General features: G+C 48.1%; 1 protein-coding gene across 3 annotated transcripts in view; it reads right to left on the minus strand.

The window, feature by feature from the left end:
* col5a1 (procollagen, type V, alpha 1) overlaps positions 1-14,468 on the minus strand; it is a 352,300-nt gene that overhangs the window by 232,081 nt on the left and 105,751 nt on the right. For all 3 annotated transcript variants that reach the window (XM_059994251.1, XM_059994250.1, XM_059994249.1), the window contains 3 exons: positions 5,595-5,729; positions 2,561-2,698; positions 668-874 (listed from right to left, as the gene is read on the minus strand). In XM_059994251.1, the coding sequence (XP_059850234.1) occupies positions 668-874; positions 2,561-2,698; positions 5,595-5,729 (480 nt within the window). The remainder of the gene's footprint in view (positions 1-667; positions 875-2,560; positions 2,699-5,594; positions 5,730-14,468) is intronic.

The raw sequence follows: 14,468 nt of genomic DNA on the forward strand, positions 1-14,468 counted from the left end.
GCCCGTGCCCCAGCCTCCTCTGTTCCAAAGTAAACATGCCCAGCCTTTCCAGTAACTAAAACATTCCATCCCAGACAGCCAAAATGCTTTGTTCCCCTGCCGAATGCATTGCTCTGTTGGTTATAATGTTAATATGCCCTACCTGAGCCTAGAAATGAGAAGCAGAGGCTGTGAGGGGTAGGAGTGAACCTGATGATGAGAGGCACAGATAGAGTCAATACCTGGTATCTTTCTCCTGCGATTGAAATGCCTAATACAGGGGGGCGTACATTAAGTGTGAGGAGTCAGGGGGCAAGTTCAAAAGATGAGCGGGACAAGTTCTTTCCCGCACAGAGTGCAGTGGGTGCAGGGAGTGGAGGGATATGGACATTGCGCAGGTAGCAAGGATTAATGTAGCTCGGGAATTACTGGATTCAGCAAAGCCGGAACGCCAGCTCCTTTGTTGTACTGTTCAACGCTCAGAGCCCGTGCGTAAGTGTTACTGCACAGGATCAGGTTTGACAGGCAGAGCTCAGGGAGACGGTTACCAGAGGGCCGACTGGCACGATTAAAGTCCAGAGCACAGGAACAACCAATAACTTCAGGAGTTCATAAAGAGACACTGGTCAAAAGACGGGGTCTGGCATCCAAACGTGGGATTGAAAGCGTGGAGAGTTTGATACTCAACCTCGTTTTCAAATTCTTGCCCTGAAGTCACGAGACCATCCTCTTTGTCCAAAGTCTTGTCTGTGATTGTCAACAACGGGTAATAATATTCATCGCCGTAGTTGTCATAGTAGCCCGTTTCCACAATGGGGTATTCCGCAGGGGTGGTTTCTTGGACTGTCGTCGTGGTTTCCTCAAACACTTCCTCCGTCCTTGCAGTCACGCTCTCCTATTAATCAATCATTTAGAAACATTATTGGAACGCCATCCTGCCCCGTTTGTTCCATTTTTCTCTGTGCCGCTCTGCTGTGCACCCCAGCACCCCAATCCTCGCTGCGTCTGGGCCGCAGCGTCCCAGTCCCACCACAACACTCGCCCTCTGCCCTTGAGAACCCCCTCATATACCCACCACCTCACTGTTCCCCTATCCTATCACATTAACCCACTCCATCAAGTTTCCCATGTGCCCTCCAGTACCCCAGCACCCCGCCTGTCCCAGTATCATTCTACCCTGGACCCTACTGGTCCAGTGCTCCAGAGCTCCAGTCTCCCAAAAACTGCTCCCCACTGTCCTTGTCCTCTGATGACCTGTGCCTGCCCCCATTACCCCAGTCCTTGTCTCCCTCATTGGACCCTTCCATTGTGCCCCAAGACCACGTTGCCAACAACATGCACTTTCCGATTATCCTTCTGCCCCAGCTTCACCCCTCTGCCCCAATCCCCTAATACCCCAACCCAATCTAGAGCCATGTGCCACAGTCCCTCGCTGCCCCATTGTCCTGGTTCCATTGTGACCAATTACCAAAAGCCAGTTTAGAACAGCATCCTGATTCCTAAACCCCTAAATCTTCCTTATCCCATTGCAAACATGTCCTAATCTCCCAATTCCTCAGCACCTGCATACCCAATACCCCATGCCACAACCACCCCCCATCAGGTCATTAACCTCATGCCCCACTCTCTACTTCCCCATTGGCCTCTGAAGTCTGATGTTCCAATTGTCATGGTATGCTCACAAAGGATTGGACCCACGTGCGGAGGAACGGTGAAATCCGTATGGATATGAACAAGAAGTTAACCCTTACATACTGTTCGGGTCAAATTTGACCCGTTTTGACATTTGACAGCAGTAAAAACACCGTAAATGCCATTTTTTTTAGCCAAAATTTAATGACTTTTCCTGAAGTGACCCAAAGTGCACAAAAATAAAAATATTTTAAAATTTTATACTTTTGTACAGGGGCCACAAATTTTTGTACGTTGAGGCTGTTCCAGGTCAAATTTGACCCGTATCTATTGAAACGGATTTTAGATCTCTGAAGCATTAATTAAGGATTAGTCACCCGTTTATTAATGTCAGATAGGCTATTTATACATTCTAAATAGACCTGTGGTTCAAAATTTGGTATAGGCACTTGTTATGAGGGGATTCTTGGGCTGGGCCAAAATTGCAGTGAAAGTATAGAATATGAACAGTATGTAAGGGTTAAACATTGGAATCGGAATTGAATAAACGACTGAGGGACACCACAAGAATTCATCCTCTCCGATACAATGACCCCACGAAGGCACCGACTGAGAGTCCTCTTTAAATAATCATAGGGGGCAGGAAACTCGTGCCAGCTGCAATTTTTGACAAGGTTAAACCACAAACACAAGGGCTTAACAACTCCAGTTAAGAAAACGATTAGTCAATACAGTTGCTCAAAAACCCAGGAAGCTCAGTTCCCTATGGCAAGCCACAGGGATCATAGCACCAATTCCCTCAAAACCCTGTTACCCCACTGCTTTGTGCTCCATTTCCCATTACCCCATTAACCCATCACCTTTCTATCCTTATGTTCCATTTTCCCAGCATCCCTATGCCCAAAGCCCCATAATTCCACTGCCCCATTGTCCAAGTTCCAGAACTTACTTCTTGATCCGGCACTTCGGTGATCGGACCGGTAATCTGTTCTCCGTACTCCGGCACTTTTTCAGTGGGCTTATCGGTGTAGTCATCTGGAAATTCTTCATAATAAGGATACTCGTAATAGTAATTATCCTCCGTAGGCTGCAGACAAAACACAACATCGCTTAGGGGCTTGTTGACTGACAAGTCTGGACTCTCACCCCCCTCAGGCTGGCCAGCTTGACGAGAAGGGTTATGGGAGGAGGGAAGAGAGTGGAGTCTGTGACGGGTGAAGTGAATGTGAGTGGAGTTTGTGAAAATGGACCGGCAAAAGTAAAACAGCTTATCAAACTCCCACAAGCCCAGCCTGACCTCATCTGCCTTTGTCTTCATGTCATCTTATTCCTTTAAAACCTTCACTTTACTAAGCTTTTCTTATTTCTGTTTAGCCCTGGGCTGAATCATAATCTCCTGAAACCGGACCTAAGGATTTCCAAGCTCCAAAACTGTACACATCCAGCAGGACAGATTGCACAGGAAGGCAAGAGATGGATGTGAGGAGTAGCTTGAATATATCTGCCTCTTAGTGTGCGCGATTAATGGGGAGGGGGCAGACCGTACTCATCCACAGAGTATCCAGACAACCACAGGCATCGACTGGACAAGGGCAGAGATTTGCTTGGGAGTGGGAGGGGGAAGGTAAGGGACAGAAGGGGGCTTGCAGACAAAGGGAATGAGAGGGTGAAATGGGAACTAGGGAGCGGGGTGGAACAAAACTGTGAGGGAGGAAAGGGAGTGGGAAAAGGAGGGAATGGGGAGTCTGTGAGGAAGGGTGGGAATGGGGATCAGGGAGTTGGGAGAAGGGTTCAAGAAGTGATGCGAGGATTTGCAGAAACCTGCAATTTTGAAGTCTCAAGGAACACTGCGGAATTATTCCATTGCTTTGAGCCTTTAAGTTTCTGGTTAGACATCGGTTGTCCCTTCTAGAAGAATCAGTATTTGGAACAGCCAGTCAGTCTTCACACGGAATTCCTCCAGGTAACCAAGCAGTTCAAACATACAACTGTATGTTCAAGACTCGGTCTTGCAAATCAGCCACTGTTTCTCCCCCTTTAGGCCAGTCATTCATTGTCAATGATACTCATTTTTTTACCTCCATCTTGAACAATAACTTCTTTAAGGACTTACAGTGCACTTGAGACTGGCAGGGGTCCCACTGGAATGGCCTAAATAATTATTCAAAGCATTTTCAAAAGCTCCCCCTCTGCAAACACGGTGTGACGAACCAGGCTGATGGAATGTGACGATTACACGTGGTGGGATCACTCAGGGGTTAGTTTCCTTCAAGGAGCCGCAGCAGAAGCAAACCGGGAAACCTCGGTGCCCGGAGGGAGCCCCTGTGAAGGGGAGGGGCTCTCATCACCATAAGCCCTGTCTCACAGCTTGTCAATGCACCAGATTGCTCCCCCCCCACCCCCACCCCCACTCTGCAGGAGCCAAAGAGTCACGTCCAGGACAGAGCTGGGTGTAAACTAAAAAGCGACATTACAAAACGGGTGGGCTTGTCTCTTACACTTCCTTCCAGCACTTTTGTTTATTAGTTGTGAAATATCATGGGATGGTGTGCTTTTCTCCACAGTGGGATTAAAAGATTAAAAAAAGGTACAGGCAATATCAGTCTTCCACCACCCCACCTCTAGCACCTTTACACTTGACCTAAATTTTACATCCCAAAAAAAATCCAACCTGCTTAAGTTTTTGTGTGTTATGTATACTGAAGTGCTTTACACTCTAGTTTGAAAAAAGGTCTTGTTTCTATATACATTATATGATTATGTGCATTATATACATGTATATAGTTAAATGACAGTAAACGTGACTTGAATTTCTGCTCCAGGATCACTGACTGGCAGCAGGCTTGAGTTTGAGGTCAGAGTGACTCATTGCCAGAACCAGTCCGACACCAGAGCATCCACGATGAATGAGGGTCCAGCACAGTCCCAGCACTGGTCTGAAATCTCCCAAAATAGCTGCAAACAAGCCAGGATAAAAGGTTATCGGGCATCAACCACATTCAAGGGGTGAACTCTTTTTTCCATTTCTTTGGTTTTAATTAATCGTAAAATTTTAAGGGTGGAAAATCTGAGCTCTGACTTCAAGTAAGAATTTGTAAACCAGATAAGGAGACTTCCTCTCCTTGTCTCTGCCGTCAGATTTCTGACTGGTCCGTGAACCGTCTCATTAGTCCTCTTTTCAACTATTTATATAATTAATAATAATATTTATGTCTTGCACTGTACTGGGGTGGCGGGTTGGAGATACGTCTCTACCAAAGGAGGCGTAAGGCACTCCTTCCCTCTGCTAGCCTGCAGGTCACCCTTTGGGCAAGGTGCAGCCACCCGCTTAGCCCCCCAATCAGGGTCACGTGAAGCTGTGGGAGCAGGTGGTGGATGGTCATGTGACGACTGACGCCAGGCTCTGTAGAGTATTGGTAACGACTGGGGTCACCCGGCTGGTAAAGACACTCCCCAGAAGAAGGCAATGGCAAACCACCTATGTACAAAAATTTGCCGACAATCATGGTCAAAGACCACGATTACCTTTATCATGTGACAGGGCAAATAACGATGATAATGATGATGCACTGTATTAATGTTTCTCATCATGTCAGCGATAATAATCCTGATTCTGATTCGGCTTTTCTGATGCCTATGTTAAAATGGGGACACTGGAAGGAATTAACTGTAACAGTGCTGGCGGTATTAATGACGTACAAGGTCATGTGACAATCTATCACGCAATGCGCTCAATTCAGAGTCAGCAAGTCACCCCCAGGTTGCTGGGATACTGGAGGACTCATCACCTGAAGTCTCGTGAGATTCCCCATGAACCCAGTGCAAGGCCAACATCTTCAATGAGAGGTCAGAGGTACTGAGAGGCTATCAGCCTGAACTGTTCGACCTGTGTCTTTCTCCACAATCCTACTTAACCTGAGCACTTTCTCTTTGTGTTTCAGATTTCCCACATTGGCAAGATTTTGCCTTTTGGAGATACTCACATCAAGGTCATCTATGTTGGGATCTTGCGACTGTGGTGATTCAGGGAGTGGGGTGTCACAGTCGGGGCTGTAGTGCTCGCAGTAGTCATGAGCTGCTCTGTGGTCAGGTATGATCAAGAGTTGCTGGATATCCCCCTGTAAGAGAGAAAAAGAGCCAATGATATCAATCACCGCAGATCTAAGACACAGTCAAGTTTCCATCAAAAGCCATGAACGATTTTTCTTTTGAACAAGATGAGGATTTTTAGCTCCTGATCTCTGTCACGGCCATTCAATGAAAGCGCTTTGGTATAATGCCAGATATTCATCCCTCTTCCAGATCCGTTTACAACTTTAAAACCTCAAACATTTAACATTATGGGTTCTTTGTCCCACAATATTGTGCCTCCCTTCTAACCTACCCCAAAATCAACCCTTCCCTCCTACATAGCCCTCCATTTTTCCTTCATCCATGTGCCTATCTAAGATGTCCCTAAAGTACACGCTTTTACCATCACCCCTGAAAGTGCATTCTACTCATTTACATGTAAACAAACTACTTCTGACTTCTGTTATACCTTCTCTTACTAGTTATTGCCACTCTGGGGAAAAGATGCGGGCTGTCCACTCTACCTATGCCTTTTATCAGCTTGTACACCTCTATCAAGTCACCTCTCACCCTCCTTTGCTCCTAGCTCGCTCCACCTTTCCTCATATTCTCTCTAATCCAGTCAGCATCCTGGCAAATCTCCTCCACATTCTCTCTAAAGTTTCCTCGTCCTTCCTATAATGATGCCACCAGAAATGAACACAATTTTCCAAATCAGATTTCTATACAGCTGCAACTAACAAAGGCCAACGTACCATAACACTTTCATAACCACCCTATCAAATTGCGTGACAACTTTGAATGAACTATGGACTTTACCCAAGATATCACTGTTCCTGCACACAGCTTAGAATCCTGCAATTAACCCTGCAGTCTTCCCTCAAGTTTGACCTTCCAAAGTGTATCGCTTCACACTTCTGAAAATTTAGTCACAATGGCTACCCAATTAGCTACCTCGTGTACCTGATCGAGTAGTCCCTGTTTGTGGTCGTTTGTTGCTGTAGCCCGTGCATTTCAAAGTTCGATGTGTTGAGCTTTCAGAGATGCTCTTCTGCACGCCACTGATGCAACATGTCACTGTTTGAGCTACTGCCGCCTTCCTGGAAGCTTGAACCAGCCTGTCCATTTCCCTCTGACCTCTCTCGTTAACAAAATATCGTTACCCTCAGGACTGCCGCCCACTGGATGGTTTTTGTTTCTTGCTCCATTCTCTGTGAACTCTAGAGAATGTTGAGTGTGAAAATCCCAGCAGACCAGAGATACTCAATCTAGCCACAAAATGCTGGCGGAGCTCAGCAGGTCAGGCAGCATCTCGGGAAATTAATAAACAGTTGACGTTTCAGGCTAAGACCCTTCGTCAGGACCATCAAACCAGACTGGTTCAAGCTGAATGACGAGGAACGATCCCTATTTATTGAGAGAAATCCAGCCTTCCAACATGAAGTTCAATCTGAAACATTAACGCTGTTTCTTTCACCGCAGATGCTGCCTGACCAGCTGAGTGTCTCCTGCAGTTTCTGACTTTACTGATGACTTCCAGAATCAGCGGCTGCTTTTTTTTCTCTGTCAATGTTCTTCTGAAAACACACGCTGAGATTACTGGCTGCTGAATCAGAACCCACCAAGTGATTTTGAAGAAGGAGCTTTAGGACTGAGATCAAACACTGGCAAGGCTCGTAATATAAGTAACTTGATTTGTTGTTCAGAGCACACCTAATTTCAAGATGTATGCTGAATGAAGTAGAGCTAGACAAGGATGCAGTGAGGAAAGAAATCAGATCCTTCCCTCATTTAAATCCTTTCCAAAAATTCATTTCTCCAACAATCCTTCCTGTTCTATTCATCCTCTTCTGTCTCCTTGGCGGCGACTCCCCCAGAACACAACATGCCTGCAGAGAGCAGCTGTTGAAATTCCAAACTTGCTCTCTGGGAGGCGCTGGAGAGCTGCTTCCACGTGACAGCGGTGGCCAAGGATGCTCTCCCCGAGAACAGCAAGAATACCTGTGAGGCGGATGTAAGCCTGTCTCCAGCATCATCATCTTGTACTGGCAATCTCCAAAGGGACAGTACTGAGGGAGTGTCACACCGTCAGAGGGACAGTACTGAGGGAGTGTCGCACTGTCAGAGGGACAGTTCTGAGGGAGTGTCACACTGTCAGAGGGACAGTACTGAGGGAGTGTCACACCGTCAGAGGGACAGTACTGAGGGAGTGTCACACTGTCAGAGGGACAGTACTGAGGGAGTGTCACACTGTCAGAGGGACAGTACTGAGGGAGTGTCACACCGTCAGAGGGACAGTACTGAGGGAGTGTCACACTGTCAGAGGGACAGTACTGAGGGAGTGTCACACCGTCAGAGGGACAGTACTGAGGGAGTGTCACACTGTCAGAGGGACAGTACTGAGGGAGTGTCACACCGTCAGAGGGACAGTACTGAGGGAGTGTCACACCGTCAGAGGGACAGTACTGAGGGAGTGTCACACTGTCAGAGGGACAGTACTGAGGGAGTGTCACACCGTCAGAGGGACAGTACTGAGGGAGTGTCACACCGTCAGAGGGACAGTACTGAGGGAGTGTCACACCGTCAGAGGGACAGTACTGAGGGAGTGTCACACTGTCAGAGGGACAGTTCTGAGAGGGTGTCGCACTGTCAGAGGGACGGTACTGAGGGAGTGTCACACCGTCAGAGGGACAGGACTGAGGGAGTGTCACACTGTCAGAGGGACGGTACTGAGGGAGTGTCACACCGTCAGAGGGACAGTACTGAGGGAGTGTCACACTGTCAGAGGGACGGTACTGAGGGAGTGTCACACCGTCAGAGGGACAGGACTGAGGGAGTGTCACACCGTCAGAGGGACAGTACTGATTGAGTGTCACACCGTCAGAGGGACAGGACTGAGGGAGTGTCACACCGTCAGAGGGACAGTACTGAGGGAGTGTCACACTGTCAGAGGGACAGTACTGAGGGAGTGTCACACCGTCAGAGGGACAGTACTGAGGGAGTGTCACACTGTCAGAGGGACAGTACTGAGGGAGTGTCACACCGTCAGAGGGACAGTACTGAGGGAGTGTCACACCGTCAGAGGGACAGTACTGAGGGAGTGTCACACCGTCAGAGGGACAGGACTGAGGGAGTGTCACACCGTCAGAGGGACAGTACTGAGGGAGTGTCACACCGTCAGAGGGACAGTACTGAGGGAGTGTCACACTGTCAGAGGGACGGTACTGAGGGAGTGTCACACCGTCAGAGGGACAGTACTGAGGGAGTGTCACACTGTCAGAGGGACGGTACTGAGGGAGTGTCACACCGTCAGAGGGACAGGACTGAGGGAGTGTCACACCGTCAGAGGGACAGTACTGAGGGAGTGTCACACCGTCAGAGGGACAGGACTGAGGGAGTGTCACACCGTCAGAGGGACAGTACTGAGGGAGTGTCACACTGTCAGAGGGACGGTACTGAGGGAGTGTCACACCGTCAGAGGGACAGGACTGAGGGAGTGTCACACTGTCAGAGGGACGGTACTGAGGGAGTGTCACACCGTCAGAGGGACAGGACTGAGGGAGTGTTGCACCGTCAGAGGGACAGTACTGAGGGAGTGTCACACTGTCGGAGGGACAGTACTGAGGGAGTGTCGCACCATTAGAGGGACAGTACTGAGGGAGTGTCACACCGTCAGAGGGACAGTACTGATTGAGTGTCACACCCTCAGAGGGACAGTACTGAGGGAGCATCACACTGTCAGAGGGACAGTACTGAGGGAGTGTTGCACCGTCAGAGGGACAGTACTGAGTGAGTGTCACACTGTCGGAGGGACAGTACTGAGGGAGTGTCGCACCATTAGAGGGACAGTACTGAGGGAGTGCCACACTGTCAGAGGGACAGTACTGAGGGAGTGTCGCACCATCAGAGGGACAGTACTGAGGGAGTGTCACACCATCAGAGGGACAGTACTGAGGGAGTGTCACACCGTCAGAGGGACAGTACTGAGGGAGTGTCACACTGTCAGAGGTTCAGTACTGAGAGAGTGCTGCACTCTGACTCATGTTTATATCTCCCTGTGCTGACGTTCCCCATCTCATTTTACCAAAGCTCTACCCTTCCCCTCCCCCAGCTTCCCGTCTGGTAACAGGGATCTCATTTTGCATTTTCACTCTAAGCAAGACCTGTAAGTGGAGCCGGTCATGTCCGTCAGCTCCAGACAACAGTAAAGCCCCGCAGCTGCTGATTATCAACAGCTCACTCAGGTGACCTGGAAGGAGCTGAGAACACGGAACAAACATGTCTCTGCAAGATCACAGCCACAGCTGCACCTGAGCCAGCATCCAACCTGCACCTCTATCTTAGCTAAGCACTCTGGTCCCTGCTGCATCAACGCAAGCTGAAAATCCTCTGTTTGTCACAGCACCCTTCATCAATCCTCAGTGTGATTCCCCACCGTGGGAGGACCGGCTATTTGGCCATCCGCCCAGAGGCAGAGAGAGGAGTGGGGTGACAGGGCAATGTGTAGGGAAAAGGCTGAGAGAGGGAATGGGGACAAATGTCAGAGTGAATTGTGGCAAAAAAAAAATTAACCATAAGGAGAATTAGAGTGAAGATTGTCAAGATGTGGGAGAGGCGCAAATGCTGAAAATGATCAAGAGTGGGACAGAGAACTGAGAAGAGGATTGAAGAGCAGACAGTGAGAAGGTGGAGAGGAGAACTCGGGAGTGTGATGAAGAGTCAAAGGCAGAGGCAGGGAATGGCAAGACGGGCACAAGGAAGAACGATCCCACAGTAAACCATGGCATTCAAAGTAACAAATGTATTTCTATGACGTGGGCACAGATGGAGAAGCTTTATTCAGCAAGCATGGAGAGTCAATTAAAGATTCAAGATTGCTTAATGCCATTCCAATACACGAGTAAAGAACAACCAAATAATTGCTACTCCAGATCCAATTCAGCACAACAAAAACCACAAAAGATAAAGAACACAACAACAACAACAATGAAAAAATCACAACAAATACAAAAACATAAGATAGCTTATATGCATAGATTGATTATATGTCCATAAAGTGGCGTTAGGCACATGAGTGTCTGTAGATAAGGTGACTGACAGAAAATGATACAGTAGTGGTGGTTGGGTTAGTGGGTGGAGGTGTGGATCAGCCTCACTGCTTGGGTAAAAGAACTGTTTTTGGGTCTGTTGGTCCTGGTGTGGATGCTACATAGCCCCCTCTCATGTAAAATGAACATCCATCTGAACCCAGTTCCCCCTCGCCCCAAAACACTGAATCTGTGCACGGAAAGTCTGACACACATTAGTCAAAGATCAGTAACATACTTTGCTTTAAAGGTTTACTATTATTACTAGTAAATTCCCCAGTGGCACTCTTCATGGCAATTAAGATAGACAAGTGGCCACTAATCTGCCCATTAATGCAAATATCTAATCAGCCAATCACGTGACAGCAACACAATACATAAAAGTATGCAGACATGGTCAAGAAGTTCAGTTGTTGTTCAGATCAAACATTGGAATGGGGAACAAATGAGATCTAAGTGGCTTCGACTGTGGGATGAGTGTTGGTGCTAGATGGGGTGGTTTGAGTATCTCAGAAACAGCCAGTCTCCTTTCACGTCCAACCAGACTATTGTCATCTTTCAAATTGTGTGTAACCTTTTATTACCATGCAAGCTTTTGTCTCCAAAGAGTGAGAAGCTGGTCAAATGTCAGTAATGTCTGGGACAATGGAGGTATGTCCCTGTTTAAATGGAATCTCTAGGAGTGTCCAAGTGTTTACAGGGGTCACTGGTGTGTGTCAGTGTTCGCAGGAAATCCCCAGGAGTGTATGTGTTTATAGGGAATCCCTAGGAATGTGTAAGTTCTCAGGGGTCACTGATGTGTGTGTGTGTGTGTGTGTGTGTGTGTGTGTGTGTGTGTGTGGGTGGGTGGTTACTAGGGGACTATTGGTATCTGTCTGTTTTAATGGGGTTTCCTGAAATTCTGTCAGGTTTACAGGGGTCCACAGTGGCCCCCCCAGGGATTCAAGTGCATTGTAAATAGTGACAACCATATTTAAACTTGAAGATGTAAATAGTGAGTTTATGTCCTCTGAATATGGCATATTTTGACATTGTAGGCAACTCGGTAAATTTTGTGTGTATAAAAGATGGAAGTCCCCAGAGAGTGAGTCAGCGTTTGGGAGGGGCTTCCCTGAAAACGTGTCACTGTTTACAGGGGTTACCAGGAGTGTATTAGTTTCAATAGTGGTTCCTTCAAAGTGTGTCAGTGCTTACAGGTGTTACCCCAGAGCGAGTCAGTGTTGACAAGAGATCCCTGGGACTGTGTCAATGTTTTTTTATAGGGGATCTCTGGGGAATGTGTTGGTATTAGTAGGGGCTTCCTGAAAGTGGGTCACTGTGCCCAGGGAGAGAGTCAAAGATCACCCTTGTCTGTCACCCGTGCATTGGTGAAGGGCGAAGTTTTCCAACCCAGTCCGACAGTCGTGCTGGGGGCAGTCTGCAAGTGCTGCCGCACTTCTAGCGCCCACAACTCACCGCCCCAAACCGTACGTCTTTGGAACATGGGTGGAGTCGGGAGCGCCCTTAGGAAGGCCACGTGGAGAACGAACAAACACCACACAGGCACCTGCGGGAATCGAACCCCGACCAGCGATCACTGCTGCTGTGAAGCTGTTACATTAACACTTGCGCCACCCCTAAAGCCACCATGTCTCCCCCACACACTACCGGGCTGTCTTCCTATTGGTCTGTCAGATTTAATAGGCGCTCCTAAAATGCCCAAGTGTTTTCAGGGATTTCCCCAAGGGTGTGCCGGTGTTTACAAAGTTAGGGATATTAGAGGTGACTTAATACATCAGGCAGCCTCTAATGTCGACCATTTATTCCTTCTGTAGATGAGAGGCATTGATCGTGTGGATAGTCAGAGGCTTTTTCCCAGGGCTGGAATGGCTAGCACGAGAGGGCACAGTTAAGGAGCTTGGAAGTAGGTACAGAGATGTCAGGGGTAAGTTTTTTCACACAGAGAGTGGTGAGTGCGTGGAATGGGCAGCCAGCGACGGTGGTGGAGGTGGAAACGATAGGGTCTTTTAAGAGACTCCTGGATAGGTACATGAAGCTTAGAAAAATAGGGGGCTATGGGTAATTCTAGGTAATTTCTGAAGTAAGTACATGTTCAGCACAGCTTTGTGAGCCAAAGGGCCTGTACCGTGCTGTAGGTTTTCTACGTTTCTATGTTTTCTGGATGTGTCGTTGTTTGTAGTCATCCCTTGAGGAGGGAACGGGGGCGAGTGTCAGATTCCCCATGGTTTGGCCGCATACCTTGGCACACAGACTTGATTGCTAAATTTGTTGCTGGATTTCACAGGAAGGCGGAAATACTGAAAGCCGCCATTATCGACTCTAAACTATCAGAACATGAGAGAGGGATGTTCTTGGGAGTGATGTTGGGATCAGAACTCTGAAGCGATTAAAGAGAGAGTGCAGTCATCGTATGGTTGGCACAGACACGGAGGACTTGGAGCCACAGCTGTTCCTCTTTAACCCCACTCATTCTTGGCAAACAATCCCTCTCCAGTTTTAGCTTGGGTACCATCCTCTTCAGCTTTCAATTACATTGCTGCCAATTTGCAGTATTTATACACCTGGCAAAATGGCTGTTCAGCAAAAATCCCCCATACGCTGCACACAATGAGAACGAGACCCCAGGCACACCTCGGATGTTTGGGGCACTCCCTGATGTCAGGAGAAAGGGCTCGGGTTAATGCTCCCGTAAGGAGAGTTGTTGGATATCAAAACGATCTGTTGACCCTACCCAGAGCCAACTTCCCTCCCTCGCACTGACGTTACAGAGACAGACTCCCCTCACTGCAAGCAACTACGCACATACAAGCACCACACCTCGATGTAGTACGGTCCACTCCGTGGCAGGAACTACAAAAGTTACTGCTGGTTGCCAGCGGTCACAGGTTTACTCAGTTTCAAAGCAAACTTTTATCGAAATACATATACGGCATCACATACTACCACGAAATTCACCTCTTTTACAGGCATCCACAATAGAACAAAGAAATACAATAGAATCAATGAAAAGCTACGCACGCCAAGACTTGCAAAAGAAAACAAACCGATAAATAAATACTGAGATATGAGTTGTAGAGCTATTGAAAGCAAGGCCATGGGTTATGTTCAGAGTTGAGATGAGTGAAGTTATCTATGTTGGTTTGGAGGGTAATAACCTGGAGGTATGGGACCTAAATCTTCTGTGTTGGCAGCAATGAGAAGAGATCTTAGCCTGGGCGGTGGGGTATCCTTGCTGATGGATACTGCTTTCTTGTGGCAGTGCTCCTTGTAGGCGTGGGGTGCCACAGCTGTGTAGTTTTTGGCGTGGCGCTATTGCAGCTTCGGAGGTCGGAGTTCAGTCCTGGTGTCCTTGATAATAACGTTTCTATGTTCTTCCCGTGCGTGTGCGCAGGATTCCTCCAGGTGACCCAGCTCCCTCCCACAGTCCAAAGACGTACCGGTTAAGTAGATTGATTGGTCCTTGTAAGTTGTCAGCGCAGCTCGGTGGCCCGGCGTGTTCCACGTCGTGTCTCTAAATAAATAAATGTGCTCAGCAGTGGGGAGGGTTCTACCTGTGATAGACTGGGCTGTATCCACCACTTCTTGTAGGCAGTTTACAACATATGCCTTCAAGGGCAACAAACCGAACAGCTTGGTCAGCTTGCATCATTTGGGAGGCCAGGCCACGTCAGGTGAGTTCATCCCATTTTTAATCACTCA

Source organism: Hypanus sabinus, chromosome 18 (genome assembly GCF_030144855.1).
Source record: "Hypanus sabinus isolate sHypSab1 chromosome 18, sHypSab1.hap1, whole genome shotgun sequence".
Taxonomy (NCBI): domain Eukaryota; kingdom Metazoa; phylum Chordata; class Chondrichthyes; order Myliobatiformes; family Dasyatidae; genus Hypanus; species Hypanus sabinus.